Source organism: Aquarana catesbeiana, linkage group LG09 (genome assembly GCF_042186555.1).
Source record: "Aquarana catesbeiana isolate 2022-GZ linkage group LG09, ASM4218655v1, whole genome shotgun sequence".
NCBI classification, from domain to species: domain Eukaryota; kingdom Metazoa; phylum Chordata; class Amphibia; order Anura; family Ranidae; genus Aquarana; species Aquarana catesbeiana.
Genome location: NC_133332.1, coordinates 198,339,923 through 198,367,344, shown reverse-complemented (window position 1 = coordinate 198,367,344; position 27,422 = coordinate 198,339,923). Strand labels below are relative to the sequence as shown.

Below are 27,422 nucleotides of genomic sequence, written 5' to 3'. Positions count from 1 at the left end.
CCACAATGTCAGATGGATGGTACTTGCCCAGTCCTCAGTCCCAACATGTGTAGAGACAAAGGGAGAATCCGTAGTGTAATACGTTCATAAATTGGTTTATTAAAAGCCTTCATTCCACACAAGCAGGCTGGTGCTGACCGCCACTGTGCACAGTATTGTGTTTGTTACGCTGGTTTTTATCGTCTAAAATGTAAGTGTACTCTAAGCTTTTAATAAAGCAATTTCTGAATGTATTACACATTCTTAGATGATGGATTAGGACCCCTGTCAGGTTTTTTTTTTGTTGTCTGTGCCTCCATTAGGGAAATTGCCACTCTCAATTTCTCCTGTTTATCGTTATTACCAAGAGGGAAAGAAAATCCCAAATTTTGGGTTAACATCAGAACAGGAATAGAAGGGAAATCTCCCAATGTGGACACTAGTTCTGTTAAACCCTTGTGACACTTTGGAGGGATTTCCTCTCATTTGCTGTTTTGGCTATAAGACAAGAAGTTAAGGGGAATCTCCCAAATGAGATACACATGGCAAGAAAAAAAAACTGACAGGGGTTATAACCCCCCCCCCCCCCCCCCGAGGGCTGGTTCACATCAGATGTTTTCAAGTACATGTTTAACCAATTCAGCTCCAGAAGGTTTACCCCCCTTCATGACCAGGCCATTTTAGCTATAAAACATACCCATTAAAAAATGTTTTAAAAATCTAATTTCCTCATCAATTTAGGCCGATATGTATTCTGCTACTGGTTTTTGGTAAAAGAAAATCCCAATAAGCGTATGTTGATTGGTTTGCGCAAAAGTTAAAGAGTTAAGATATTTTTATGGTATTATTTATTTATTTATTTTTTACTACTACTTTTACTACTACTTTACTGCAACATTGTGGCGGACAAATCGGACACTAAATGACACTTTTGGGGACCAGTGCTACCAATACAGTGAGCAGTACTAAAAAATAGGCATGGTCATTGTACTAATGACACTGGCAGGGCAGGGGTTAACAGGGGCGATCAAAGGGTTAAATGTGTTCCTAGGGGCTTTCTAACTATGTGGGGGGTGATTTCACTGTCGGAATACAGAGATCCGTGTTCCTGCTTAGCAGAAACACAAGATCTCTGTTTTCCCTTGTCATACAAGTCTTGCGGTCTGTTGGTGTGTGTTGCTGTCTGTTGGTGTGTGTTGCTGTCTGTTGGTGTGTGTTGCTGTCTGTTGGTGTGTGTTGCTGTCTGTTGGTGTGTGTTGCTGTCTGTTGGTGTGTGTTTGCTGTCTGGTGTTTGCTGGGTTGCATTTTGGGGACTTTTAGTTTTTAATTTGCCTTTTGCTGTCACTTTTTAAATAGCTTTTTTTTTTTTGTTTCATCAGTTTCTATCAATTAAGGGGTGTGGTTAATTGCTCACAGGTGCCTATTTAACTTGTTGTAGGACTCAGTCTGAGCGTGCTCAGTTTGAAGCTGTGGAGCTTGGTGTAAGTGGAGCTGGATTAAGTGGGAGTTAAAAACAAGTGTTAGAGTATACAAGTCTTGCTGTCTGTTGGTGTGTGTTGCTGTCTGTTGGTGTGTGTTTGCTGTCTGGTGTTTGCTGGGTTGCATTTTGGGGACTTTTCCTTTTAGTTTTTAATTTGCCTTTTGTCACTTTTTAAATAGCTTTTTTTTTTTCTTGTTTCATCAGTCTATCAATTAAGGGGTGTGGTTAATTGCTCACAGGTGCCTATTTAACTTGTTGTAGGACTCAGTCTGAGCATGCTCAGTTTGAAGCTGTGGAGCTTGGTGTAAGTGGAGCTGGATTAAGTGGGAGTTAAAAACAAGAGTTTAAAACAGGAGGTTATAACAGGGGTCATAGTACCTGTGTAGTGTGGGTATCTGAGTGTTGTCTGAGTAGTGTGTGTGGATCGTTAGTACTTGTGTATTGTGTACCTGTGTATTGTCTTGTTGTGTACCTGTGTATTGTCTTGAGTATTAGTGCCAGGAAGCTGGTTGTTAGGTAATTTGGACAGGGTAAAATCCCCAAATCCAAATTTAATAGGTACGATGCCCGGCGGGTGTGGAGAGGCGACTCTTTGTATATCTTGCCGCATGTATGCGTTCCTTGATCATCCGATCGAGGGCGAATACTGCTGTGCAAAATGTAAGCACATTGTTTCCCTGGAAGCCCAGGTTCTGAATCTGGGGAAGCAACTGTCAGCACTGAGAAGTCCCTCCATACTAAAGGTGAGCCAGGAACGTACACGGCAGGTGCCGGCAGGGGCCAGCACAGAGGCGGGTGGAGACAAAGAGGTGCAGGCACTAGCAAAGAGTAGATGGGTGACAGTCAGGAGGGGTAGAGGGGGAAGTGCCAGGGAGGCCGATCCAGGACTGGAGCATCCCAATAAGTACGCTCCATTGAGTGACATTGGTGTAACCAGTCAGGGACCAGCACTGCTGGAGATGAGGGACTCTCCTAGCTGCCAGGGGAAGAACTCCTCCAGTGAGAGTGGGGGGGCAGCAAAGGGAAAGGAAAGACAGATTCTGGTGGTAGGGGACTCAATTCTTAGAAGGACAGAGAGGGCAATCTGTAACCAAGACCTGAAGCGCCGAACAGTATGTTGTCTACCGGGCGCTCGGGTTCGGCACATCACGGATCTTGTGGACAGATTACTGGGAGGGGCTGGGGAAGACCCGGCTGTCATGGTGCACGTTGGCACCAATGACAAAGTCAGAGGCAGATGGAGTGTCCTAAAGAACGATTTTAGGGACTTAGGAGCTAAATTGAGGAAAAGGACCTCCAAGGTAGTGTTCTCAGGAATACTACCGGTACATCGAGCCACACCAGAGAGGCAGAGGGAGATTAGGGAAGTAAACAAGTGGCTGAAGAGCTGGTGTAGTAAGGAGGGGTTTGGGTTCCTGGAGGACTGGGCCGACTTCTCAGTCGGTAACCGGTACTATAGAAGGGACGGACTGCACCTAAATGAGGAGGGTGCAGATCTGCTGGGAATGAAGATGGCCAAAAAGTTAGAGGGGTTTTTAAACTAGGCGATGGGGGGAGGGTCCAGAGACAGTGATAGCCAGCGCGGAAGATATTCCAGAGGGTAGTATTGGGGGCATTAGTGGTAGGTTAACCAAAGCATAAAAACACAAGGTGAGTATAGTAGCAAGTCCAAGTTGCAATCTTGAAACACCCAATACGAGGACAATATGCGACCGGTCTAAACTATGTGGCATGTTCACCAATGCCAGGAGCCTGGGGGACAAGATGGGTGAACTAGAGATACTGTTGTACAAGGAGGATTTGGATTTTGTGGGAATTTCAGAGACCTGGTTCAACAGCTCTCATGATTGGCTGGCAAACTTTCAAGGGTATACCCTATACCGCAAGGACAGAGAGGGTAAAAAAGGGGGAGGGGTATGCCTATATATCAAGAATAATGTACAAGTGAATGTGAGAGATGACATCACTGAGGGGGCTAGGGAGGAGGTGGAATCTTTATGGGTAGAGCTCCAAAGGGATGAAGCTAAGGGGAAAATAATACTGGGAGTATGCTATAGGCCCCCTAACCTGAGGGAGGAAGTGGAGACGGATCTCCTATCACAAATTGGATTAGCAGCAAGGATGGGAAGTGTTATCATAATGGGGGATTTTAATTATCCAGACATAGACTGGGCGGAGGCAACCGCGCATTCATTTAAGGCTCGCCAGTTCCTTAGTGTCTTGCAGGACAATTTTATGGGTCAGATGGTAGACGCACCAACTAGAAATAAAACATTACTAGATCTACTGATTACCAACAATACAGACCTGATAACAGATGTGGAAATACGGGGCAATTTAGGTAACAGCGATCACAGGTCAATTAGTTTCAGTATAAATCACACAAATAGGAGACATGAAGGGAACACAAAGACACTGAATTTCAAAAGAGCCAACTTCCCTAGACTACAAACCTTGCTAAAAGGCATAAATTGGGATAAAATATTAGGAACAAAGAATACGGAGGAGAGATGGGTTTGCTTTAAGAGCATATTAAATAAGGGCATTAGCCAATGTATCCCATTGGGTAATAAATTTAAAAGAGCGAACAAACATCCTGGATGGCTTAACTCCAATGTAAAAATGCATATAAAAGCAAAGGAGAAGGCCTTCAAAAAATACAAGGTTGAGGGATCATCCACAGCATTCAGAATTTATAAAGAATGCAATAAGAAATGTAAGGGTGCAATTAGGATGGCTAAGATAGAACATGAAAGACACATAGCGGAGGAGAGCAAAAAAAATCCCAAGAAATTCTTTAAGTATGTAAACAGTAAAAAAGGGAGGACAGACCATATTGGCCCCATAAAGAATGAGGAAGGACATCTGGTTACAAAGGATGGGGAGATGGCAAAGGTATTGAATTTATTCTTCTCCTCAGTCTTCACGAGTGAATCGGGGGGCTTCAGTAACCAAAACTGCAGTGTTTATCCTCATGACACAACACAGGAAGCACCTACATGGTTAACAGAGGACGGAATTAAAATTAGACTTGAGAAACTTAACATTAATAAATCACCGGGACCAGATGGCTTGCATCCGAGGGTACTTAGGGAACTCAGTCAGGTGATTGCCAGACCGTTGTTCCTAATTTTTACAGACAGTCTATTGACTGGAATGGTACCAGCTGATTGGAGAAAAGCCAATGTAGCACCAGTATTTAAAAAGGGCCCAAAAAACATCCCTGGGAATTACAGACCAGTTAGCCTAACATCAATAGTATGTAAACTCTTGGAGGGGATGATAAGGGACTATATACAAGATTTTAGTAATAAGAATGATATCATTAGCAGTAATCAGCATGGATTCATGAAGAATCGTTCTTGCCAAACCAATCTATTAACCTTCTATGAGGAGGTGAGCTGCCATCTAGATAAAGGAAGGCCCGTAGATGTGGTGTATCTGGATTTTGCAAAAGCATTTGACACAGTTCCCCATAAACGTTTACTGTACAAAATAAGGTGCGTTGGCATGGACCATAGGGTGAGTACATGGATTGAAAACTGGCTACAAGGGCGAGTTCAGAGGGTGGTGATAAATGGGGAGTACTCAGAATGGTCAGGGGTGGGTAGTGGGGTTCCCCAGGGTTCTGTGCTGGGACCAATCCTATTTAATTTGTTCATAAACGACCTGGAGGATGGGATAAACAGTTCAATCTCGGTATTTGCAGACGATACTAAGCTAAGCAGGGCAATAACTTCTCCACAGGATGTGGAAATCTTGCAAAAAGACCTGAACAAATTAATGGGGTGGGCGACTACATGGCAAATGAGGTTCAATGTAGAAAAATGTAAAATAATGCATTTGGGTGGCAAAAATATGAATGCAATCTATACACTGGGGGGAGAACCTCTAGGATGGAAAAGGACCTGGGGGTCCTAGTGGATGATAGGCTCAGCAAGCTGCTGCTAATAAAGCAAACAGAATATTGGCATGCATTAAAAGGGGGATCAACTCCAGAGATAAAACGATAATTCTCCCGCTCTACAAGGCTCTGGTCCGGCCGCACCTGGAGTATGCTGTCCAGTTCTGGGCACCAGTCCTCAGGAGGGACGTACTGGAAATGGAGCGAGTACAAAGAAGGGCAACAAAGCTAATAAAGGGTCTGGAGGATCTTAGTTATGAGGAAAGGTTGCGAGCACTGAACTTATTCTCTCTGGAGAAGAGACGCTTGAGAGGGCATATGATTTCAATTTACAAATACTGTACTGGTGACCCCACAATAGGGATAAAACTTTTTCGCAGAAGAGAGTTTAATAAGACTCGTGGCCACTCATTACAATTAGAAGAAAAGAGGTTTAACCTTAAACTACGTAGAGGGTTCTTTACTGTAAGAGCGGCAAGGATGTGGAATTCCCTTCCATAGGCGGTGGTCTCAGCGGGGAGCATTGATAGCTTCAAGAAACTATTAGATAATCACCTGAATGACCGCAATATACAGGGATATGTAATGTAATACTGACACATAATCACACACATAGGTTGGACTTGATGGACTTGTGTCTTTTTTCAACCTCACCTACTATGTACTATCTATGTACTATGTACTATAGAACGGCAATCTGATTTGTTTACATAGGCAGACCACCATTCTACCTCTGTCGGGAACGATCGGCAGGTCCCTGCGCACATTGGGTCTGCTGGACCTGCTGATTGGCTCCCACTGTGTCCAGTCACAGTGGAAGCTGGTCGCGCACTGCAAACCCGGAGGAGGCGATCACGTATAAGTAGGTGATTTCACCTATAGGAGCCACCGCTTTAAACAAAAGTACAACCTGCTGCAGTTTTGTCCCCTGCAATGCATCAAAACGCATTTTAAATGCATGTAAACGCACTGAAACGCACATGAGAAACAATTGTCCTAAGATGTTTCAAAATAAAAAAGAGGGAAAAAACACACTTGAATACATGGATGAGAGAGCAAATGTTCTGGTTGCAACTCCACTTTAATGCGTGAGACCAAGTGATTACCAGAAAGAAGAAACAGAGTTCTTAATCACAGTAAATGGATTATTACATCTAGTAATAAATCTACCTTCTTTCTCAATTGAGGGACACAGAAAGTATTTTACCTTCAGTTTATACTGTTGCTTACAGGAGAATGGGACACTGGCAAACAAAAAATGTTATCTGCAGCTCTGCTGTGTTAAAGACTAATTACTTTGTTAGCATCTTATTTTCTTGTGATTTTTAAATTCAGTTAGGCCTTCTTGCTGGAGCCTTGTCTCCTCACTTCCTGTCTGGTGTGGCCAACTTCAGCTTTTGGCGTGCCCCATCCAGGCCCTGCTGGACCAAATGTTGCAGGGATAGCCTGGATGTGACCTTGGGGCACACTGGGTTCTGCGTAGCGTGCTTTCCTAATCCCATTCTTGTAAAAATTACAAGCTCTTTCCAGGTCCAGAGCACACTGGTATTGCCTCAGCACTTGCCCCTGTCTCTGAAGACCCACTTAGTTGTAGTGAGCTATCTCGCTTACTTAGGTTGTTGGGCACCCTAATGCTATGGGACTAAGCTCTGACATCATTGGTTGGGTGTAGTGGTATGGGTGCGCATGCTTTGCACTCTCCAAACTTACAGTGTCAAGGAAGCATCTCCCCACTGCTGCCCCCGCTTGCAAAGTACCACATGGAAATCTGATCTTCAACCTATTTCAGCTGCCTGTCTACAGTGACTTTAGACACGCCTGGGCTGATTGAGTACCACCACTTGGCTGCAACATGTCCTAGACACAACAAGGGGGACAGTCCTGCTGTATCAGTTACCCCCAGCTCTCACTGTACAATCTGCTCTGGGGCTGCTTGCACCATGCCTAATGATGATGCTGAAGTTTGCTGCCTAGAATCCTGTTGCCCTCTGCTCCTAGAGTACTGTATATTGTCATCAGAGTCCTGTTTATCTTCTTCGTGCCTCTCCAAGCTGTACCCTGTGACTCCCCCCTGTGTTTCTGAGGGTGTGGGCAGGTGGGAACAATGCATCATATGTGGAGTACTTGTATTGATTTACTCTGTGACCATGATTAGCATTGTCAAGGACCCCCAGATGGCTCTACTTAACAAACTCATCAAAGGGATCCCCAGACACACTCTGACCTTGATATTCTTCATTCTTTTGACAGTGATGAAATGGAAATTGATCTGGATAATGATCAATGAAAAGTTGGTCAATATACTGAAAGATGCTGCCTCAAGGTTTGAGAGAGTTTGGGATCCCTAAATCTGTTACCTTCAACCTTCGACTATATGATGGGTGTGAGGACGGCCGGAAGGGCCTTTAGGCGGGCTTCGACTTTTCCCTTTTACTTTATTCTTCTCTTTCTTCTTCTTCTTTACCTTCTTTCTTTATTATTCTTCTTTCAGTTTGTTGGGCGATGGCATGGTACCCCTTCTTTATCACAGATTTTGATTTTGTGTGGCTGTTATGAAAAAAGGGAGGCCCTAGCTGTAGTATTGTTATGTGCCACTAGCGGGCTTGGGAAATAATGGGTACATTATGCTGGTTTTAATTGAACTTCTTTGTGCTTACCATTTTTATAGTTACATTATATACCATCTGTATCTTCCTGGGCCATCGGTTTTGACTTTATTTTCTGCCTGCGTTGTGGGATTTCTATGCAACTTTGCTGTCTTAAGATTGCTCGACTTTATTGTTTTTAATATAAAACTTTAATAAACACATTGAAACAGAGTCCTGTTTAGCTCCGTTAGGTGTGATTGGTTCCTATATCCTTTTGACTGAGGTTTTTACTACAGTCATGCAAGACTTGTGGCCCAAGTCACCCAGTTATTTGCTGACTGCAGGGGCACGATGGCAGTATTGCCTCAGCACGTTCCCTTGTTTCTGAAGACTCACTTAGTGGGCTGGTTGGGCCAAGCACCAGGATCTACCTTAAAGGGGTAGCGGTTCGACAGTGGTAAAAGTGCAGCTCAATCATGGGATCCCCCCCCCCAACCACTAGCCCTGAGATTCTATCATGCAGGGGTCAGGTTACTTTATGGAGTACAACCAAAATTAGCCCCTCACTTCCCAGTACAAATCAACCCCCCAGCCCATACCCCCCCACTGTACAGCTCTCCATTAACATCCCCAAATTCCCCCTCCCAGCCTACCTCCTCAGTTCAGACTCCCCCCAGCACAAACCCCTCAGTACAAGCTGAACCTACTAACATTCCTACATTCCCCTCCCCCCAGTACAGACCCCTCATTACAGACTGACCCTCCTAACATTCCTACATCCCCCTGTAAAGGCCCCTAAATACAGACACTCCCGAATGACAATGAGGCCACTCGTGTGTGCAGATTACAGAAGGCAGGAGACAGAAGGTAATCTGGGAAACAAACCAAAGTGAGTGGGTGGCAGACAAGTGACAATAGTAGACAATGACGGGGTCAGTACATGGGTAGTCAGGCACAGAATTACTTACACAAGTAATACAAGGAAAACCAGGGGAACTGAGAAACTAGGAATTTGCTTAGGCAACCTGAGCTGCACTGAATGTGTTTATATACACTCACAGGCCACTTTATTAGGTACACCTTGCTAGTACCAGGATGGACCCCCTTTTGCCTTCAGACCTGCCTTAATTCTTCGTGGCATAGATTCAACAAGGTATTGGAAACATTCCTCAGAGATTTTGGTCCATATTGACATGATAGCATCACACAGTTGCAGCAGATTTGTGGGCTGCACATTCATGATGCAAATCTCTCGTTCTACCACATCCCAAAGATGCTCTATTGGATTGAGATCTGTTGACTGTGGAGGCCATTGAAGTGCAGTGTACTTGTCATGTTCAAGTAACCAGTTTGAGATGATTTGAGCTTTGTGACATGGTGCATTATCCTGCTGGAAGTAGCAATCAGAAGATGAGTACACTGTAGTCATAAAGGGATGGACATGGTCAGCAACAATACTCATGTAGGCCGTGGCATTTAAACAATGCTCAGTTGGTACTAAGGGGCCCAAAGTGTGCTAAGAAAATATCCCCCACATCATTACACCACCACCAGCCTGAACTGTTGATACAAGGCAGGATAGATCCATGCTTTTATATTGTTTATGCCAAATTCTGACCCTACCATCTGAACGTTGAGGCTGAAATTGAGACACATCAGACCAGGCAACATTTTTCCAATCTTCTATCGTCCAATTTTGGTGAGCCTGTGTGAATTTTAGCCTTATTTTCCTGTTCTTAGCTGACAGGAGTGGCACCCAGTGTGGTCTCCTGTTGCTGTAGCCCATCTGCTTCAAGGTTCGATGTGTAGAGATGATTATCTGTATATCTTGGTGGTAACGAGTGGTTATTAGAGTTACTGTTGCCTTTCTATCATCTCGAACCAGGCTGCCCATTGTCCTCTGTTACCAACGCATTTTGTCAACACAACTGCCACTGTATATTTTTTTCGGACCATTCTCTGTAAACCCTAGAGAAGGTTGTGCATGAAAATTCCAGTAGATCAGCAGTTTTTGAAATACTCAGACCAGCCCGTCTGGCACCAACAACCATGCCACGTTCAAAGTCCCTTTAAATTCACTTTTTTCCCATTCTGATCTTTGGTTTGAACTTCAGAAAGTCCTCTTCTCCACGTCTGGATGCCTAAATGTATTGAGTTGCTGCCATGTGATTGGCTGATTAGCAATTTGTGTTACCAAGCAATTTAACAGGTGTACCTAATAAAGTGGCCAGTGAGTGTAAATGCAGTATAGGGCAGCAAACTGGGAGGTGGTATAGGAAGTATTAGCACAGTTTCCCCCCCACACAAACACCTCAGGACCTCCCCCAGCACAAACGCCCCTCACCACAGACTGACCCCCCCAACACACCCCCCAGTACAGACGGGTCCCCCCCAGCACAGAACTCTCAGTACAGACTCCCCTTCCTCCCCGGAGCCCATAAGGGTACACCAGCTTCTCGTTCCACTTTTGTTTCAAGCAGATCATCATCCATGCTTATGGTCTCATGGATCACATTCCACCCTTTCCTGTCACGGAGAACTCTGCTGGATCTGTGACTGCTTCTTGGGCTTTTCAGCATCAAGCAACTGTTTCCCAACAATTTGCAAGGCTGACACTTTGTCTTCTGTTCATAGTTTTTCTAAATTTTACTAGGTGGTCTTTGCAACCCCATCTCATGCTAACTTCAGGCATAATGTCCTTGTTATGGCACCCCCTGGCAAGTGACACGGAGTCTAAGTGACAGATGGTCTTCACCAGATTTTCTGATGGTGGAAGTTGGCCTGGAAACCCTAGTGGTCCCAGTTTTCTTTGCTGAAACCTGCAAGCTGTCTCCAGGTCCTGGCCATCAGAATTGCCCCACCAAGGGGCTAGCTGGAACAGAATGGGTATGCTGTGGAGGATGTACACTAAACACTTGGCAGAAGAGTAGTCTGGTCAAGGCAGAGGTTGTGGGCAGGCAGCAAGCAAGAGAGTAGTCAAGGTATTCAACAGGTATCAACACAAGGTTTAGTTGGCAATAAGACACAACACAAGCCGTTTCAAAATTTAGTCGGAGGATAAGTCCAGTGTTTTTTCAGGGAACCCTGCAGTCCTGGCAGAGATAGATATAGCACCACTTGAAGTTCTGGCAGGTAGTCTGAGAGTAGGCTTTCTGGGAGCCCTAGTAGTAAGTCTGCAAGTACCATAACAGCCCTTCAGGCAGCTCTTTTGGTCCCTACTTCTCTGATGTTTTCTTGGGTCTGTAAGCATTTTGTTTGCTGTGTTGCCCACTCCTCAATTAGTCTTAAGCCCTGTACACATGGTCTGATTGTTGGGCGGCATTCGGCCCGTGTGCACTGTAGCCTGCTGGGTTGAACAAAAAAAAAAATAGCAGTGTGTACTAGACTTTACGGACGCCACTAAGCTGAAAGACTTCTTGTGTCCTCCATAGTTAGTGGTGGCCCGTCCAAATGCGCTTGCTGTGATCACCACCTTCCCGTCCGTTACGGGGGGGATACGTGGCGTTAGTCTGCCGCCACCCCACCCCCAAAATATTTAGCACCAGCCGCCACTGTTCATAGTTAGTGTTCCTTAATGGGCGGGAAAGAAAATAGAATTTTTGTACTCGCCTTAAAATCCTTTTCTTGGAATTCATTGAAGGACACAAGTAGAATCACCCTATATACAGTGCCTTGAAAAAGTATTCATACCCCTTGAAATTTCCCACATTTTGTCATGTTACAACCAAAAACGTAAATGTATTTTTTTGGTATTTTATTGGATAGATCAACACAAAGTGGCAGGAAACTGATAAATGGTTTTAAAATTTTTTTACAAATAAATATCGGAAAAGTGTACTGTGCATTTGTATTCAGCCCCTTCTCTCTGATACCCCTAACTAAAATCTAGCGGAACCAATTGCCTTGAGAATTGAACTAATTAGTAAATAGAGTCCACTTGTGTGTAACTTAATCTTAGTATAAATACAGCTGTTCTGTGAAGGCCTCAGATGTTTGTTAGAGAACCTTTGTGAATAAACAGCATCATGAAGCCCATGGAGCACACTAGACATGTCAGGGATAAAGTTGTGGAGAAGTTTAAAGCAGGCTTAGGTTATAAAAAAATATCCATCTCACGGAGCACCGTTCAATCTATCATCTATCTGAAAATGGAAGGAGTATGGCACAGCTGCAAACCTAACAAGACATGGCCGTCCACCTAAACAGAAAGGCCGGGTGAGGAGAACATTAATCAGAGAAACAGCCAAGAGGCCTTTGGTAACTCTGGAGGAGCTGCAGAGATCCATGGCTCAGGTGGGAGAATCTGTCCACAGGACAACTATTAGTCTTGGACTCCACAAATCTGGCCTTTATGGAAGAGTGGCAAGAAGAAAGCCATTGTTGAAGAAGGAAAGCCATAAGAAGTCCCGTTTGCAGCTTGCGAGAAGCCATGTGGGGGACACAGCAAACATGTGGAAGAAGGTGCTCTGGTCAGATGAGACCAAAATTGAACTTTTTGGCCTAAAAGAAAAATGCTATGTATGGCGGTAAACTAATAGTGCACATCACCCTGAACACACCATCCCCACCGTGAAACATGGTGGTGTTATGGGGATGCTTTTCTTCAGCAGGGACAGGGAAGCTGGTCAAAGTTTATGGGAAGATTGATGGAGCTAAATAAAGGGCAATCTTAGAAGAAAACCTGTTAGAGTCTGCAAAAGACTTGAGACTGGGGCAGAGGTTCACCTTCCAGCAGGACAATGGGCCTAAACATACAGCCAGATCTACAATGGAATGGTTTAGATCAAAACATATTCACGTGTTAGAATGGCCAAGTCAAAATCCAGACCTAAATCCAATTGATAATCTGTGGAAAGACTTGACAATTGTTGTTCACAGACACTCTCCATCCAATCTGACAGAGCTTGAGCTATTTTGCAAAGAAGAATGTGGAAAAAAAATCACTCTTTAGATATGCAGAGCTGGTAGAGACATCCCCAAAAAGAATTGCAGCTGTAATTGCAGTGAAAGGTGGTTCTACAAAGTATTGACTTGGGGGGCTGAATACAAATGCACACCAAACTTTTCACATTTATTTGTAAAAAATGTTGAAAACTAGGGTTGTCCCGATACCAATACTAGTATCGGTATCGGCACCGATACCGAGCATTTGCCCAAGTACTTGTACTCGGGCAAATGCTCCCGATGCTTCCCCCGATACCTGTACAGTCAGCAGTGATCGGCGTGTGGGGGAGTTACAAGCTTCTCCCCCCGCGGCTTTCAGCTGCTTGGTGACATACAGCGGTGATCGGTGCTTGTAACTCCCCTACACGCGATCACCGCTGACTGTCACCGCATCCTCTGTCCCCCTCCGCTATCCCCCTCCATTGCTCTGTCCTCCTCCGTTGCTCTGTCCTCCTCCGTTGCTCTGTCCCCCTCCGTTGCTCTGTCCCCCTCCGTTGCTCTGTCCCCCTCCGTTGCTCTGTCCCCCTCCGCTGTCCTCCACCGTTGCTCTGTCCTCCTCCGTTGCTCTGTCCCCATCTGTTCTGGTGTTCCGCTGTCCCCCTCTCCTTCTCTGTCCCCTCCATTCTGCTGTCCCTCTCTGCTGTGTGAATGGACAGAGTCAGCTGACTCTGTCCATTCACATAACTGAAACATTGTAATGTCCTGTGATTACAATGTCTCAGTTTATGAATGGAGAGGAGCCGCTGTCTTCTCTCCATTCATTCTCAGTGCAGCTGAGGCTGCAGAGAAAGGGACTGGGGAATCTCTATCCTCTGTCTCTTTCTCTGTCTCAAAGGGGAGGTCTGTTAAGACCCCTGATATCTCACCAAAGCCCCCCAACAGGGCTGATTAAAAAAAAAAAAACACACATATTGCAATAAAGAATAAAAAAAAATATTATTGTAAAAAATAATAAATGTAAATAAAAAAAAAAACACAGACACCGTTCACCCCCCCCTAAAAAGATAAATAAAAAAAAACACTGTCACATGACATTAAAAAAAAAAGTATCGGTAATCGGTATCTGCGAGTACTAGAAATTTGTATCGGTACTTGTACTCGGTCCTAAAAAAGTGGTATCAGGACAACCCTATTGAAAACCATGTATCATTTTCCTTCCACTTCACAATTATGTGCCACTTTGTGTTGGTCTATCACATAAAATCCCAATAAAATACATTTATGTTTTTGGTTGTAACATGACAAAATATGGAAAATTTCAAGGGATATGAATACTTTTTCAAGGCACTGTAGATGGTAGTATAATCCAAAGGTGAAAGACTTCCTGTGTCCCCCAGTTTACTCCAGGAAAAAGATTTTAAGGTGAGTACACAAATGCTAATATTGTTAAGGTTTGGTGTTTTTATCTGATGGTTTAAAACTTGGATACATATCTGTTTCCCACAGATTTTAAATTATTTCTGCTGTCTTCTTCTCCTACTAGGAAAGGATGCACGTCTCTATGTGTTCCGTCTCAGCACCATAAGGAAAGGACTGGAAGACAAACAAATCCCCAGAAACAAGTATGAATGCCGGGAAAACAAACTAGAGAAAACAAAAGGTAAATTAACAGTAGTCTGTGTTCCCTCCTCTACAGTCTCATTCTCCAGATAGAGAGATTTGTATGTGTACAATTTGCAGTTTTTCACATTTTTAACTGCAGGAGTATGACAGTATAGGCAGATGCTGGTTGTAGCCTATCCAGCAATGACACAAATTTCATCCTTTACTGACCTTTGCCATATCTAATACAAGTCTCTTCTTGCACAGGATGCCATTTGTATGCCATCAATGCACATCACAGCCAGGAGCTCAGAATTGTAGTGGCCATTAGGAACAAACTGCTGCTCATCACTCGGAAACACAATCCGTTTGGCAGTAGTGGAGGATATTCACCAGTGGAGGAATTCCAGTACATTCGGGTAAGAAGATGGCAAATAACGTATGTCATTTACCAGTGTAATTGGCATAATAGACTGGAGTAGATATTTAACCACAGCCATCCCCTATTTTTTAACCACTTGCCTACTGGGTACTTTTACCCCCTTCCTGCCCAGGCCAATTTTCAGCTTTCAGCGCTGTTATACTTTGAATGACAATTGCGACACTGTACCTATATAAAATTAGTATGATCTTTTTCACACAAATAGAGCTTTCTTTTTGTGGTATTTAATCACCACCGGGTTTTTTATGAAAGAAGACTGAAAATTTTGAAAAAAAAACAAAAACATTTTCATAGTTTGTTATAAAATTTTGCAAACGGATAATTTTTTCCCTTCACTGATGTGCGCTGATGAGGCTGCACTGATGGGCATTGATGAGGCGGCATTGATGAGACGACACTGATGAGGCTGCACTGATAGACAGCATTGATAGGTGAAACTGATGAGAAGGCATTGACTGGCAGCACTGGTGGGCACTAATAGGCAGCACTGTTGGGACTTCACTGATAATCAGGACACTGATAATCAGTGCCCTGATTATTAGTGTAGATGTCCCTTTAACAGCAGCCAGTTATTGTCTCTCCTCTCCTCACGCTGACAGTGTGAGGAAAGGAGTGCCGATAACTGGCTTCTGTTTACATCATGGACAGCTGTCATTAGACACAGCTAATTACATGGTAAAGGGTCGCTGTGATTGGCCCTTTACCCTGATCTGTAATCAGCTGAGTCCGAAAAACTTAGCGATCATAGAGCACGCTGCAGGGGGGCGCACAGGCAGAGCGATCATGGGAGGACGTCATATGGCACCTCTCTGCAAAGTGTAACCGTCATTCAGCTATAGCATGGGCGGGAATTCGTTAAAGTGGAACTTCACTCTCCCAATCAACATTGATTATTTTTAATCCTCATGCTGCTAGCATTAGTAAATAGATAGGAAAGTATATCATATTTACCTGTGTTAAACTTGTTTTATTACATTTCTTCAGTTACTTCCTGGTGTCTTGTCTACACAAGTAATGTCATACATCTCAGGACTCTTCGGTGGGGTCAACAAATGGGTTACTTTTTAAGTAACCCAGGAGTCTTTAGGAGGGAAGGCTAAGAGCACAGGTTTTCTCAGCAAAGCACGCTCTCCTGTATGCATACGTGAGCTAAGGGTGGATGGATTCCAGTATGTAAATGCTACATGAATCGTTTGCTCTTACTCAAGATGGCCACAGCCAGAAATGCTAGGACTCTAGGGGTTGTTTTTCAAAGTGATTTCTCAGCAAAATAGAGCATGGAGAAATGGATGGATGGGGAAGTTTGCTTTGAATATTAAAAATGAAATAAATAGAGTTTTTGGTGCTCAGATGCAATGAAGATCCACTTAAGGCTGCATTCACACCTGAGCGTTTCAAAGTCGCGTGTTTTTATTGTGATTTGACCGCGTTTTTGCCACAATTTTGTTCAGGTCACCAATGTAAAAGAAGCTCATATTCTTTTTTTTAGCTTAGGGAGTTTTTCAGGCATTTTTCTTCAGGTGACAAAACGCTCAGATGTGAACAGGTGCCATTAAAATGAATGGGATTTTGCTTGTTGGGCGTTTTTCAGTCGTTTTATCAGGCCAGTGTTTATAAGTGCTGGTGTCATGGTATCTGTCTATCAGAGCTGGGGTCATGGTGTTGTTCAATTCTCATTAGTTCTGGTGTCATAGTGATCCTCTGTTCTCCTCAGTGCTAGTGACCCATGTTGGTGTCATGGCATCTGTCTGTTCTCAGTGCTGGTATAATGGCATGTATCTTATTTCCTCAGTACTAATGTCATGACATCTGCTCTCCTCAGTGCTGGTGACATGGTTTGGCAGACATGCCAACCTGCAAAAACTAATTTCAGGGAGGTAGCAAGCTCATTTCAGGGAGGTCACACTCCATGCCGCCAGCCACCCCCCCCCCTTCATAATAAAATACTATAATAAAATAATACTTTAAAGATAATGTTGTGTCACACTCACCAACAATGCACCCTCACTGTGCCCTTTTGCAGCCTCATCAGTGTCAACAGTGCAGCCTCACTGTGCCCATCTGTATCCTCATCAGTGCCCATCTGTATCCTCATCAGTGCCCATCTGCAGCCTCACTGTGCCAACAATGCACCCTCACTGTGCCCATCTGCAGCTTCTCTGTGCCAACAATGCAGCCTCGCTGTGCCCATCTGTATCCTCATCAGTGCCCATCTGCGGTCTCGCCAGTACTTTGATTAAACACAGCGGGTGTCTGCCGTTGTCATGCAGCTGCAGTCTTAACTGTTCGGCGGCCGTTCACTGTAACAAAGCCCTGCCTCCTCATCCATGATAGACGGTCAATTGAACACTGATACAATGCTGGGAAATTAAATCAGGGTTCCGTCTATTATGGATGAGGAGGCGGGGCTTTGTTATAGTGGACAGCTGCCGAACAGTTAAGACTGCAGCTGCATGACACAGCGGCAGACACCCACTGTTTGTGATTACTCAAGGCTGAGTGGCAGTGCAGGGTCAGCCGGGAGATCGTGCCGCACTCGCGGGTGTCCGTGAGCCCGCTGTCAAATGCAGGAGTATCCCACGAGTCGCAGGAGACTTGAGATGTCTGGGATTGTGTCTGTCCTTTTCAGTGCTAATGTGTCATGCATCTGTCTCTTCTCCTCAGTGCTGGTGTCATGGCCAGTGTCAGTTCTCCTCAGTTTTGGTGTGATGGGAAGTGTCAGCAGTTCTCCGTGCTGGTGTAATCGATTCTGTTATTTATTCTCACTGCTTATGTGTTAGCCATCTGTCTCTTCTTCTCAGTGCTGTTGTCATGCCCCTGGTCTCTTATTCTCAGTGCTTGTATCATGGCAAATAACTCTTCTCATAAGTATAGAATGTCATGACGTCTGTTCTCCTCAGGCTCCTTTCACACTTGTACGACTTGTACTTGGGACTGCAAAGTCGCATGACAAGTCATTCCCCATGATTTCCAATGACAACCATTCATATTAGTACGACTTCAAAGTAGTCCCTGTGCTGCTTTGGTCTGACTTTGATGTGAGCTGAGGTCCATAGACCTCAAGTCTCCCTGAAATCGCGGCAAAATCGTGGCTGCAAAATCGCGCAACTCTGATGTTGCGGTAGTGTGAAAGGGGTCTAAGTGCTGGTGTCGTGGTCTTTGTCAATTCTCCTCAGTGCTGGTGTCATGTCTTCTCTCTGTTCCTCCCAATGCGAATGTGTCATGACATCTGTCTATTTTTCATAGTGTTGGTGTCATAAATTTTGTCTGTTATTCTAAGTCAGGGGTTCTCAAACTATTTAAACAGGGGGCCAGTTCAAGGTCCCTGTTGGGGGGCCGAACTATAGTTTGAAAAACATATGAAGGAATTTCTATGCATTCCTAGTGAAAAAAACAGGAAAAAACAATACAATATTTAAAATAAAGAATAATTTTAATCAACATAAACTTATTAGTATTTCACAGACTCCCCTCCATCACAGCGCTACCATCACAGACTCCCCTGCCATCACAGATGCCTCTCCATCACAGAGCGTCCCATCACGGACCCCCCCATCACAGAACCCCTCATCACAGACTCCTCTCTATCACAGAGCCCCTCATCAAAAAGTCCCCCCATAACAGATTCCCCATCACAAAGCCCCCCATCACAGATTCCCCCCATAACAGATCCCCCCATAACAGACTCCCCCATCACAAATCCCCCAATCACAGAGCCCCCCAACACAAAGCCCCCCATCACAAAGCAAGCCCATAACAGATCCCCCCAATCACAGAGCCCCCCAATCACAGACTACCCCATCACAGACTCCCCCCCCCCCCCCATCACAGATCCCCCCTATCACAGACTCCCTCCATAACAGATTCCCCCATCACAGACTCGCCCCATCACAGTTCCCCTGATCACAGAGCCCTCCAGCGGTATTACACCACCCCTTCTATAACATCGCAGCACTCCCCCTCTGCTACCTTATTCACACAAGACGCAAGGCATGACAGGTCCGGACAAAGGGTGGGACTTTTCAAGTGAAAGGCAGGTGATTGATTGCTGGGACCACCCCGCTGCCTAGTAACCAATCACCCGCTTCTTAACTCAAAAGGTCCCGCCCTTTGTCCGGACCTGTCAGGTTTCTCATCTTGTGTTGTTAAGGTAGCAGAGGGGAGTGCTGCAATGTTAAAGGGGCAGTCCACGGGTCGGGTAAATCACCCTGGCAGGCCATATCCGATCTGCGGGCCGTAGTTTGAGGACCCCTGTTCTAAGTGCTTATGTGTAATACCATCTAACTATCTGACAGTGGTTGTAAACCCCTGAAATTAAAAATCAACACAGCATATCCTTCTATAGTGTGTACTTGCCTCAATCCAAAGCATCTACTGTGATTTCTGTCTGCTTTCTCCTTCCCCTGCTATCTGCTTGATGCACTCCTGACAGTTAATTCCAACACCAGGGAATCCCAAGAGACCCCTGACACCAGGGAATACCAAGAAACCCCCTTCCCCCCGCACACAGTTATAAATTGACGGCCTCAGCTGTTCATGTTTCCCTATGAGACTGTTTAGAGGGGGTGTTCCAATTCCTTCCATTTAGGTCTCAGATTATGCCCATCTCTCTGCTTTTTGCTGTGCAGTGTGTGACATCAGATTCTTGCCCCCTGCCTTCTGGAGCTAAGAAATACGGTTTAAATTTTGTACTTAGAACCACTGTAGAGGAGACTGGGCTGCATTTACTTTATCTACAGTCCAGCATCATGGACAGGTTAGACAGTGTCACCCTGTATCTCTGACTGTTAAAAATGGGACTATGTTTGGATTGTATTCACTTCACAGTGTAAACTTTTTAATCTTGGTGCTAAAATTCAACCACTCGTCACACCACTGGTTGCCTACTTTAATGCAAATTCTATTCTGTGTGTACTCCAAAGGAGAATACAGCACTTGGTACCTATGGCAGAAACAAGGTGAAATGGAACCAATGCAAAATCACAGGTGAACATTCCCTCTGCCGAAAGCCCGCAAAACACTCATCTTATTTCAGACCTACAATCCGTGGCCTATTTGACTAAACAAGAATTCTCTGCATTTATGTTACATTTCCTCAGAAATGTCCAAGCCCCTAATATACCACATCTCTTTGCCTACTCGCATTTTTCAGTTGGAGTCAGATCCCAATATGTTAGTCTGCAGCACACGGACTTTTAGTTTGAATAGGCTGCTTGGCATGCTCCATAGTTTATTCATTCTTCCTCTGGATTTGTAGCTTAAAGTCTATACAGGTATATATGCACAAAGGTAGAGGAAGGCTTTGCAGGAGCCTGACATTGCACCCACAATCTACTGATCATGGGCGCAATGCTCTACAGGCTCCAGTAAGAAAAAAATAATAAATGCACTTTTTTACCTGCAAAACTATGTGCATTTTATCTTCTTTTTTTTTTTGAAAGGTGAACTTATCCTTTAAGTACTCTTAAAGGTCAGGTCTTGGCATTGTCCATTCTTTTTCAAATCACTCTAGCTTCACTCTTTCTTGTAAGCACCTTACTTCAAGGTGTATCTCTTATTGTGCTTCCCTTGCATCACCCTGTGCTTCCTTGGGACATCAACTTGGTTCTCTCTGCCCTTGAAAAATAATCCTTTGAACATATCAGGGATGTCCCCCTGGCAAAGTGGCCTTTTTGATCACCATCACATCTGCCAGACATGTTACAGCCCTTTCCTGTAAGGAGACTTTCCTCATACTTCACAATGGCAAGGTTGTCTTATGTCCAAGACCATCCTTTCGACTGAAGGTGGTCTCAGCATTTTACCTCAATGAGGACATATAGTCCTCCCATCCTTATGCCCTGCTTCTAAGCATCCAGAGGAAATCTCTCTACGTTGCCTGGATGTAGTCCGAACCATTACAGTATACATCAAAGCTACTGCTCTAATCAGACAGATTGATTCCCTGTTTGTCATGTTCTCTGGACCATGGACCTTGCAAGGGGCACGCAGCTTCAAAGTTCACCATTAAACAATAGATACTAAATCTGATTGCAAGAGCTTACATTCTCAAAGAGAAATCTCCTCCTGTGCATTTACATGCCCATTCTACCAAATCTATGGGGGTTTCCTGGTTTCCTGGGCATTTCAGCAGCAAGCCTTTGTAGCCCAGTTGTGTATTGCTGCCATCTGGTCTTCTGTTCATACCTTTTCATAATCTTACCAGGCTGACGTCCAATCTTCTGCTGATGCAGCTTCTGGCCGCAAGGTTCTTAAAAAAAGCTCTCTGAGATTGGGTCCTCCGACCTTTGTTACCACATTTTTTTGTCTACCTCATTATTGCCCACTTTTCCTATTCGCTGCTTCGGGACTTCCAATGGTGTATGGATATCTCGCCTGTGTACTGTATGATTAGGATTAGAGGAATTCTTATTAAGATAAGAGGAATTTTGACTTACCTGTAAATTCCTTATTTTGGAGTACAGTACAGAACACAGAACATCCTTCCTTCCATCCTTTGCTTTACTTTTCACTGCTTGCTAAAAAATTGAGGACTCGTGAAGTGGAGTTGTATTATAAGGGAAGCACCCAGGGGAAATGTCCTCTAAAGCTTTGCCAGTGTCCAGTCACCTGAAGGTACAGGCCTTTAACCCATGGTATATGAAAATTCTACCCCTTGTTCCGTACAATATTGCAAGATATGGAATTTACAGGTAAGTCAAGATTCAGTTTTTTGTACACAGTTCTGGTATCATTATATGTGTGTATTCTGTTCAGTTTGGGTGTCTGTCTTGCAGGAGATATGCCTCTCTGACCCTCCTATAGTGATGACTTTGGTTGATGGTCCAACTGGTGACAATGACAACATGATCTGTGTGGGGTACCGACACCAGTTTGATCTGGTAAATGAAAGCACTGGGGAATCGTGCCGACTGCATCATGTTGATGCGAGTAGGGTAAGCTACCCAGCTTGTGTTATACTGTGTAGGTGAAAAGCAGAATGAATGTGGCTTAGAAGAAAGTGCAGAGGCTGTAGCACCCGGGTCTATATAATGAAAAAAATGCTACCAGTCATGTAGAGTGGCAAAACATCTGGCAACATGCATGGTGACTTTATTCAGACAGAAGTAACAGAACATTATTAGTTTATGTTGTGAAACCTCAAGCTCTCCTCCTAAATTATTTCTAACTAACCACATAGTAGATATACACGGTGCAGGGGAGAATGTGCCCTCAAATACATAGAGGGGTGAGGGGGATATGCTCTTATATACAGTATCTCACAAAAGTGAGTACACCCCTCAAATTTTTGTAAATATTTTATTATATCCTTTCATGTGACAACACTGAAGAAATGACACTTTGCTATTATGTAAAGTAGTGAGTGTACAGCTTGTATAACAGTGTAAATTTGCTGTCCCCTCAAAATAACTCAACACACAGCCATCAATGTTTAAACCGCTGGCAACAAAAGTGAGTACACCCCTCAGTGAAAATGTCCAAATTGGGCCCAAAGTGTCAATATTTTTTGTGGTCACCATAATTTTCCAGCACTGCCTTAACCCTCTTGGGCATGCAGTTCACTAGAGCTTTACAAGTTGCCACTGGAGTCCTCTTCCACTCCTCCATGACAACATCACGGAGCTGGTGGATGTTAGAGACCTTGCGCTCCTCCACCTTCTGTTTGAGGATGTCCCACAGATGCTCAATAGGGTTTAGGTCTGGAGACATGCTTGGCAAGTCCATCAACTTTACCCTCAGCTTCTTTAGCAAGGCAGTTGTCGTCTTGCAGGTGTGTTTGGGGTCGTTATCATGTTGGAATACTGCCCTGCGGCCCAGTCTCCAAAGGGAAGGAATCATGCTCTGCTTCAGTATGTCACAGTACATGTCGGCATTCATGGTTCCCTCAATGAACTGTAGCTCCCCAGTGCCGGCAGCACTCATGCAGCCCGAGACCATGACACTCCCAGCACCATGCTTGACTGTAGGCAAGACATACTTGTCTTTGTAACCTGGTTGCCGCCACACACGCTTGACACCATCTAAACCAAATAAGTTTATCTTTGTCTCATCAGACCACAGGACATGGTTCCAGTAATCCACGTCCTTAGTCTGCTTGTCTTCAGCAAACTGTTTGCAGGCTCTCTTGTCCATCATCTTTAGAAGAGGTTCCTTCTGGGAAGACAGCCATGCAGGCCAATTGAATGCAGTGTCCAGCATATGGTCTGAACACTGACAGGCCGACCCCTCACCCCTTCAACCTCTGCAGCAATGCTGGCAGCAATCATACGTCTTTTTCCCAAAGACAACCTCTGGATATGACGCTGAGCACGTGCACTCAACTTCTTTGGTCGACCATGGCGAGGCCTGTTCTGAGTGGAACCTGTCCTGTTAAACCGCTGTATGGTCTTGGCCACCGTGCTGCAGCTCAGTTTCGGAGTCTTTGCAATCTTCTTATAGCCTAGGCCAACTTTATGTAGAGCAACAATTCTTTTTTCAGATCCTCAGAGGTGCCATGTTGAATATCCACTGACCAGTATGGGAGAGTGAGACCTTGTATGACTAACGAGTCACATGACAGCGGGGACGGAAAATGGCTAATTGGGCCCAATTTGAACATTTTAGGGGTGTACTCACTTTTGTTGCCAGCGGTTTAGACATTAATGGTGGTTTGTTGAGTTATTCTGAGGGGACAGAAAATTTACACTGTTATACAAGCTATACACTCACTACTTTAAATTGTAGCAAAGTGTAATTTCTTCAGTGTTGTCACATGAAAAGATATAATAAAATATTTACAAAAATGTGAGGCAGGGCTGGACTGGGACAAAAATTTGGCCCTGGACTTCATCTAGACCGGCCCACTTTATTAGAGTAAAATGCTGCCCTCCCCCCCCCCCCCAAAAAAAAAAAAAAATCACGCCCACCAAAAGGCTCCCACATCCATTATTGCATATCATGAGAGGGTGTAAGAGAGAGAGGGGGTGAGTGTAAGGGGGTGAGAGGAGGTGGGTGTGAGAGAGAGGGGGTGAGTGAGAGGAGGGGGCTGAGAGACAGAGAGGGCGGCTGAGACACAGAGGGGGTGGGCTGAGAGACAGGGGGGCTGAGAAAGAGGGGAGGGCTGAGGCAGACCACATAGCACTGTCCCTATCTTCAGTCCGTCCTCTACTCCCCCCTCCCCCACAGATTCTGTGTGCGGGCAGGTATGTGTAGAATGCCGGGTACCTGATGGCCAGCAGCGGCAGTGCCGAGTCTCCCTCTTGATCTTGGGGTGCTCTCGCTGCTCCTTCCAGCGGCTCCTTGGCAGCCTCTGCCTCCCGCATGTCCTCTTCCTCCGGGCCCCCAGTCAGCCTGTCCTCCGGCCCGGGCCGCACTGTTCATGGAGCAGAGAGAAGGTGGAGGAATCGAGGTTCTGGGAGCGCTGGGGTGGCCGCACACGCTCCTGTTTGCCTCTTCGGTGGGAGGGGGTGGAGCTCTTCTCCATCCCAGGCTCTCACATCTAACTGCCCTCCTCGTTGGCTATATTCCCCGAATCCCTGCCATTGTTTGCTGCCACGCTCCCGCTGCTGTCGAACTCTGCAAAAAAACTGGCCCACTGAGCCATCGGCCCACCAGGAAAGTCCCGGTAGTCCAGATGGCCAGTACATGCCTGATGTGAGGGGAGTACTCACTTTTGTGAGATACTGTACATGGAGGGTGGATGGGGAAATGTGCTGCTTAGATACACGCAGGGTTGAACGAGAGATGTGCTACTTAGATACGTGGAGGGGGGTATACTACCATGCCTTGAAAAAGTATTCATACCCCTTGAAATTTTCCAGATTTTGTCATGTTACAGCCAAAAACATAAATGTATTTCGTTGGGATTTTATGTGATGGACCAACACAAAGTGGCACATAATTGTGAAGTGGAAGGAAAATTATAAATGGTTTTCAAATTTGTTTACAAATAAATATCTGAAAAGTGTAGCGTGCATTTGTATTCAGCTCCCTTTATTTTGATACCCCTAACTATAATCTAGTGGAACCAATTGCCTTCAGAAGTAACCTAATTTAATAAATAGTCCACCTGTGTGTAATTTATTCTCCATATAAATACAGCTGTTCTGTGAAGCCCTCAGAGGTTTGTTAGATAATCTTAGTGAACAAACAGCATCACAAAGGCCAAGGAACACACCAGACAGGTCAGGGATAAAGTTGTGGAGAAATTTAAAGCAGGGTTAGGCTATAAATAAATACCCCAAGCTTTGAACATCTCACGCAGCAATGTTCAATCCATAATCCGAAAATGGAATATGGCAAAACTGCAAAACTACCAAGACATGGCCACCTAAACCGACCGAGAAGAAGCCAAGAGGCCCATGGCCCATGGCCCAACTCTGGAGGAGCTGCAGAGATCCACAGCTCCGGTGGGAGAATCTGTCCACAGGACAACTATTAGTCATGCACTCCACAAATCTGGCCTTTATGGAAGAGTGGCAAGAAGAAAGCCATAAGAAGTCCCATTGGCAGTTTCTGAGAAGCCATGTGGGGGACACAGCAAATGTGGAAGAAGGTGCTCTGGCCAGATGAGACCAAAATGTTACTTTTTGGCCTAAAAGCAAAACGCATCATGTTGTGGGGATGCTTTCCTTCAGCAGAGACGGAGAAGCTGGTCAGAGTTGATGGGAAGATGGATTGAGCCAAATACAGGGCAATTTTAGAAGAAAACCTGTTAAGAGCCTGCAAAAGACTTGAGACTGGGGTGGAGGTTCACCATCCAGCAGAAAAACAACCCTAAACATACAGCCAGAGCTTGTATGGAATGGTTTAGATCAAAGCATAATTATGTGTTAGAATGGCCCCGTCAAAGTCCAGACCTAAATCCAATTGAGAATCTGTGGCAAGACTTGGAAATTGCTGTTCACAGATGCTCTTCATCCAATTTGACAGAACTTGTCCTACCTTGCAATGAAGAATGGGCAAAAATATCACTCTCTAGATATGCAAAGCTGGTAGAGACATCCCCAAAAAGACTTGCAGCTGTAATTGCAGCAAAAGGTGGTTCTACAAAGTATTGACTCAGGGGGGTTGAATACAAATGCATGCCACACTTTTTAGATATTTATTTGTAAACAATTTTGAAAACCATTTATAATTTTCCTTCCACTTCACAATCATGTGCCACTTTTTTAGTTGTGACATGACAAAATGTGGAAAATTTCAAGAGGTATCAATACCTTTTTACAAGGCACTGTTTATGGAGTTTGGATATATGGAGGAGGGGTATGGTACTTGGACACGTGAAGGGTGAAGTGGTGAATTTGCTTCTTGGACATTTGGAGGGTGGGTGAAAAGAAGTGCTTCTCAGAAACATGGGCATTAGTTCCCTACCAGGTACACAGTGCCAAATTTACTATAACCATGTCTGCCGTCATTTTTTGACACCCACTGGGAAGCCACCCTTGTCTTATGTGGATAGGAAGGTCGTGGCATCACCGAATACATGGATACACTTTTCTCTGGCATGCATAGATGTGTGGTAATGCAACTAATCAGATTTCATGGCTAGATCACTAAAGTTAAAGTTCTTTGTCAGTTTTTCTTCTTGTACTATACATTAAAGCAAGATATATGGAAAACCCATCCACAATGTCCAGCTACTCTTCCACATTTTCATTCCAGGTTCATTTTGTTGCAGCAATTGATGTTTATGAAGATGGAGAAGCTGGATTACTGCTCTGCTACAACTGTGAGTGATTGGGGGCAATTAATAGAGGTGCTCTGTGATTGGGGGCAGTATATAGAACTGAACTGTTAATGTTTGACATTAATACAGTTGTTCATGACTAGAAACAGTTTATAGTAGGTTTGTTAAGTATTTATCCGGAGCTTGAAGGTGGCTCCACTGCCTAAAACTGAGCAAATCACGTTTTTTTAGGCAAGGAAAAGGAGGGAGAAGCACCCGCGCAATGGGATGCATGCAATGGAATAAAAATTAAAAAATGATGTTGGAACTGCTGCCACTACCGATTACTTCCACTAGGTGGAGTAAGATATAAGAAAAAAGGAATAGAAGTAGATAGGCGCTGTTTCCAAGCCTGGTGAATTCAGGTGTGTATCTGGATCCAGATGACGTCAGAGTGACGAAACACGTAGGACGGAGTCAACCTACGTCCTTGCATCACTTCCTGTTCCAGAGGCTTGTGTCAGCAATATAGGCTTTTTTACTGTTTACCGAATGTGAGTACTTTTAAACGTTTTTACACACCAATAAACAAATTCCTATACAGTATTACACTATGTGGGCTCCCTCTTTCTCTTTCTATGGAATCTCCTCATAATCCACACTAAAGACGGAGTGACCCTGTGTTATCCCGTGGTGCTACACAGTGGCATATACTGTGGATGTGTAAGACCCCAAGAGGGGGTGAAGGATCTGGTGAGTGCAATCACTATTAGAACACGGATTTAGGCACGCACTGAATGGTTTACTCATTGGAATATCCATCAGAATCCAGGGGGATTTTTTGTAGCAGCACTGAAAGCACTTGATTATATACATGTGTTTGCTCATTTCATATG

At 44.6% G+C, this 27,422-nt stretch overlaps 1 protein-coding gene across 3 annotated transcripts in view; it reads left to right on the top strand.

The window, feature by feature from the left end:
• GARNL3 (GTPase activating Rap/RanGAP domain like 3) overlaps positions 1 to 27,422 on the top strand; it is a 418,412-nt gene that overhangs the window by 359,030 nt on the left and 31,960 nt on the right. For all 3 annotated transcript variants that reach the window (XM_073599520.1, XM_073599519.1, XM_073599521.1), the window contains 4 exons: positions 14,379 to 14,495; positions 14,705 to 14,856; positions 21,656 to 21,814; positions 26,523 to 26,589. In XM_073599520.1, the coding sequence (XP_073455621.1) occupies positions 14,379 to 14,495; positions 14,705 to 14,856; positions 21,656 to 21,814; positions 26,523 to 26,589 (495 nt within the window). The remainder of the gene's footprint in view (positions 1 to 14,378; positions 14,496 to 14,704; positions 14,857 to 21,655; positions 21,815 to 26,522; positions 26,590 to 27,422) is intronic.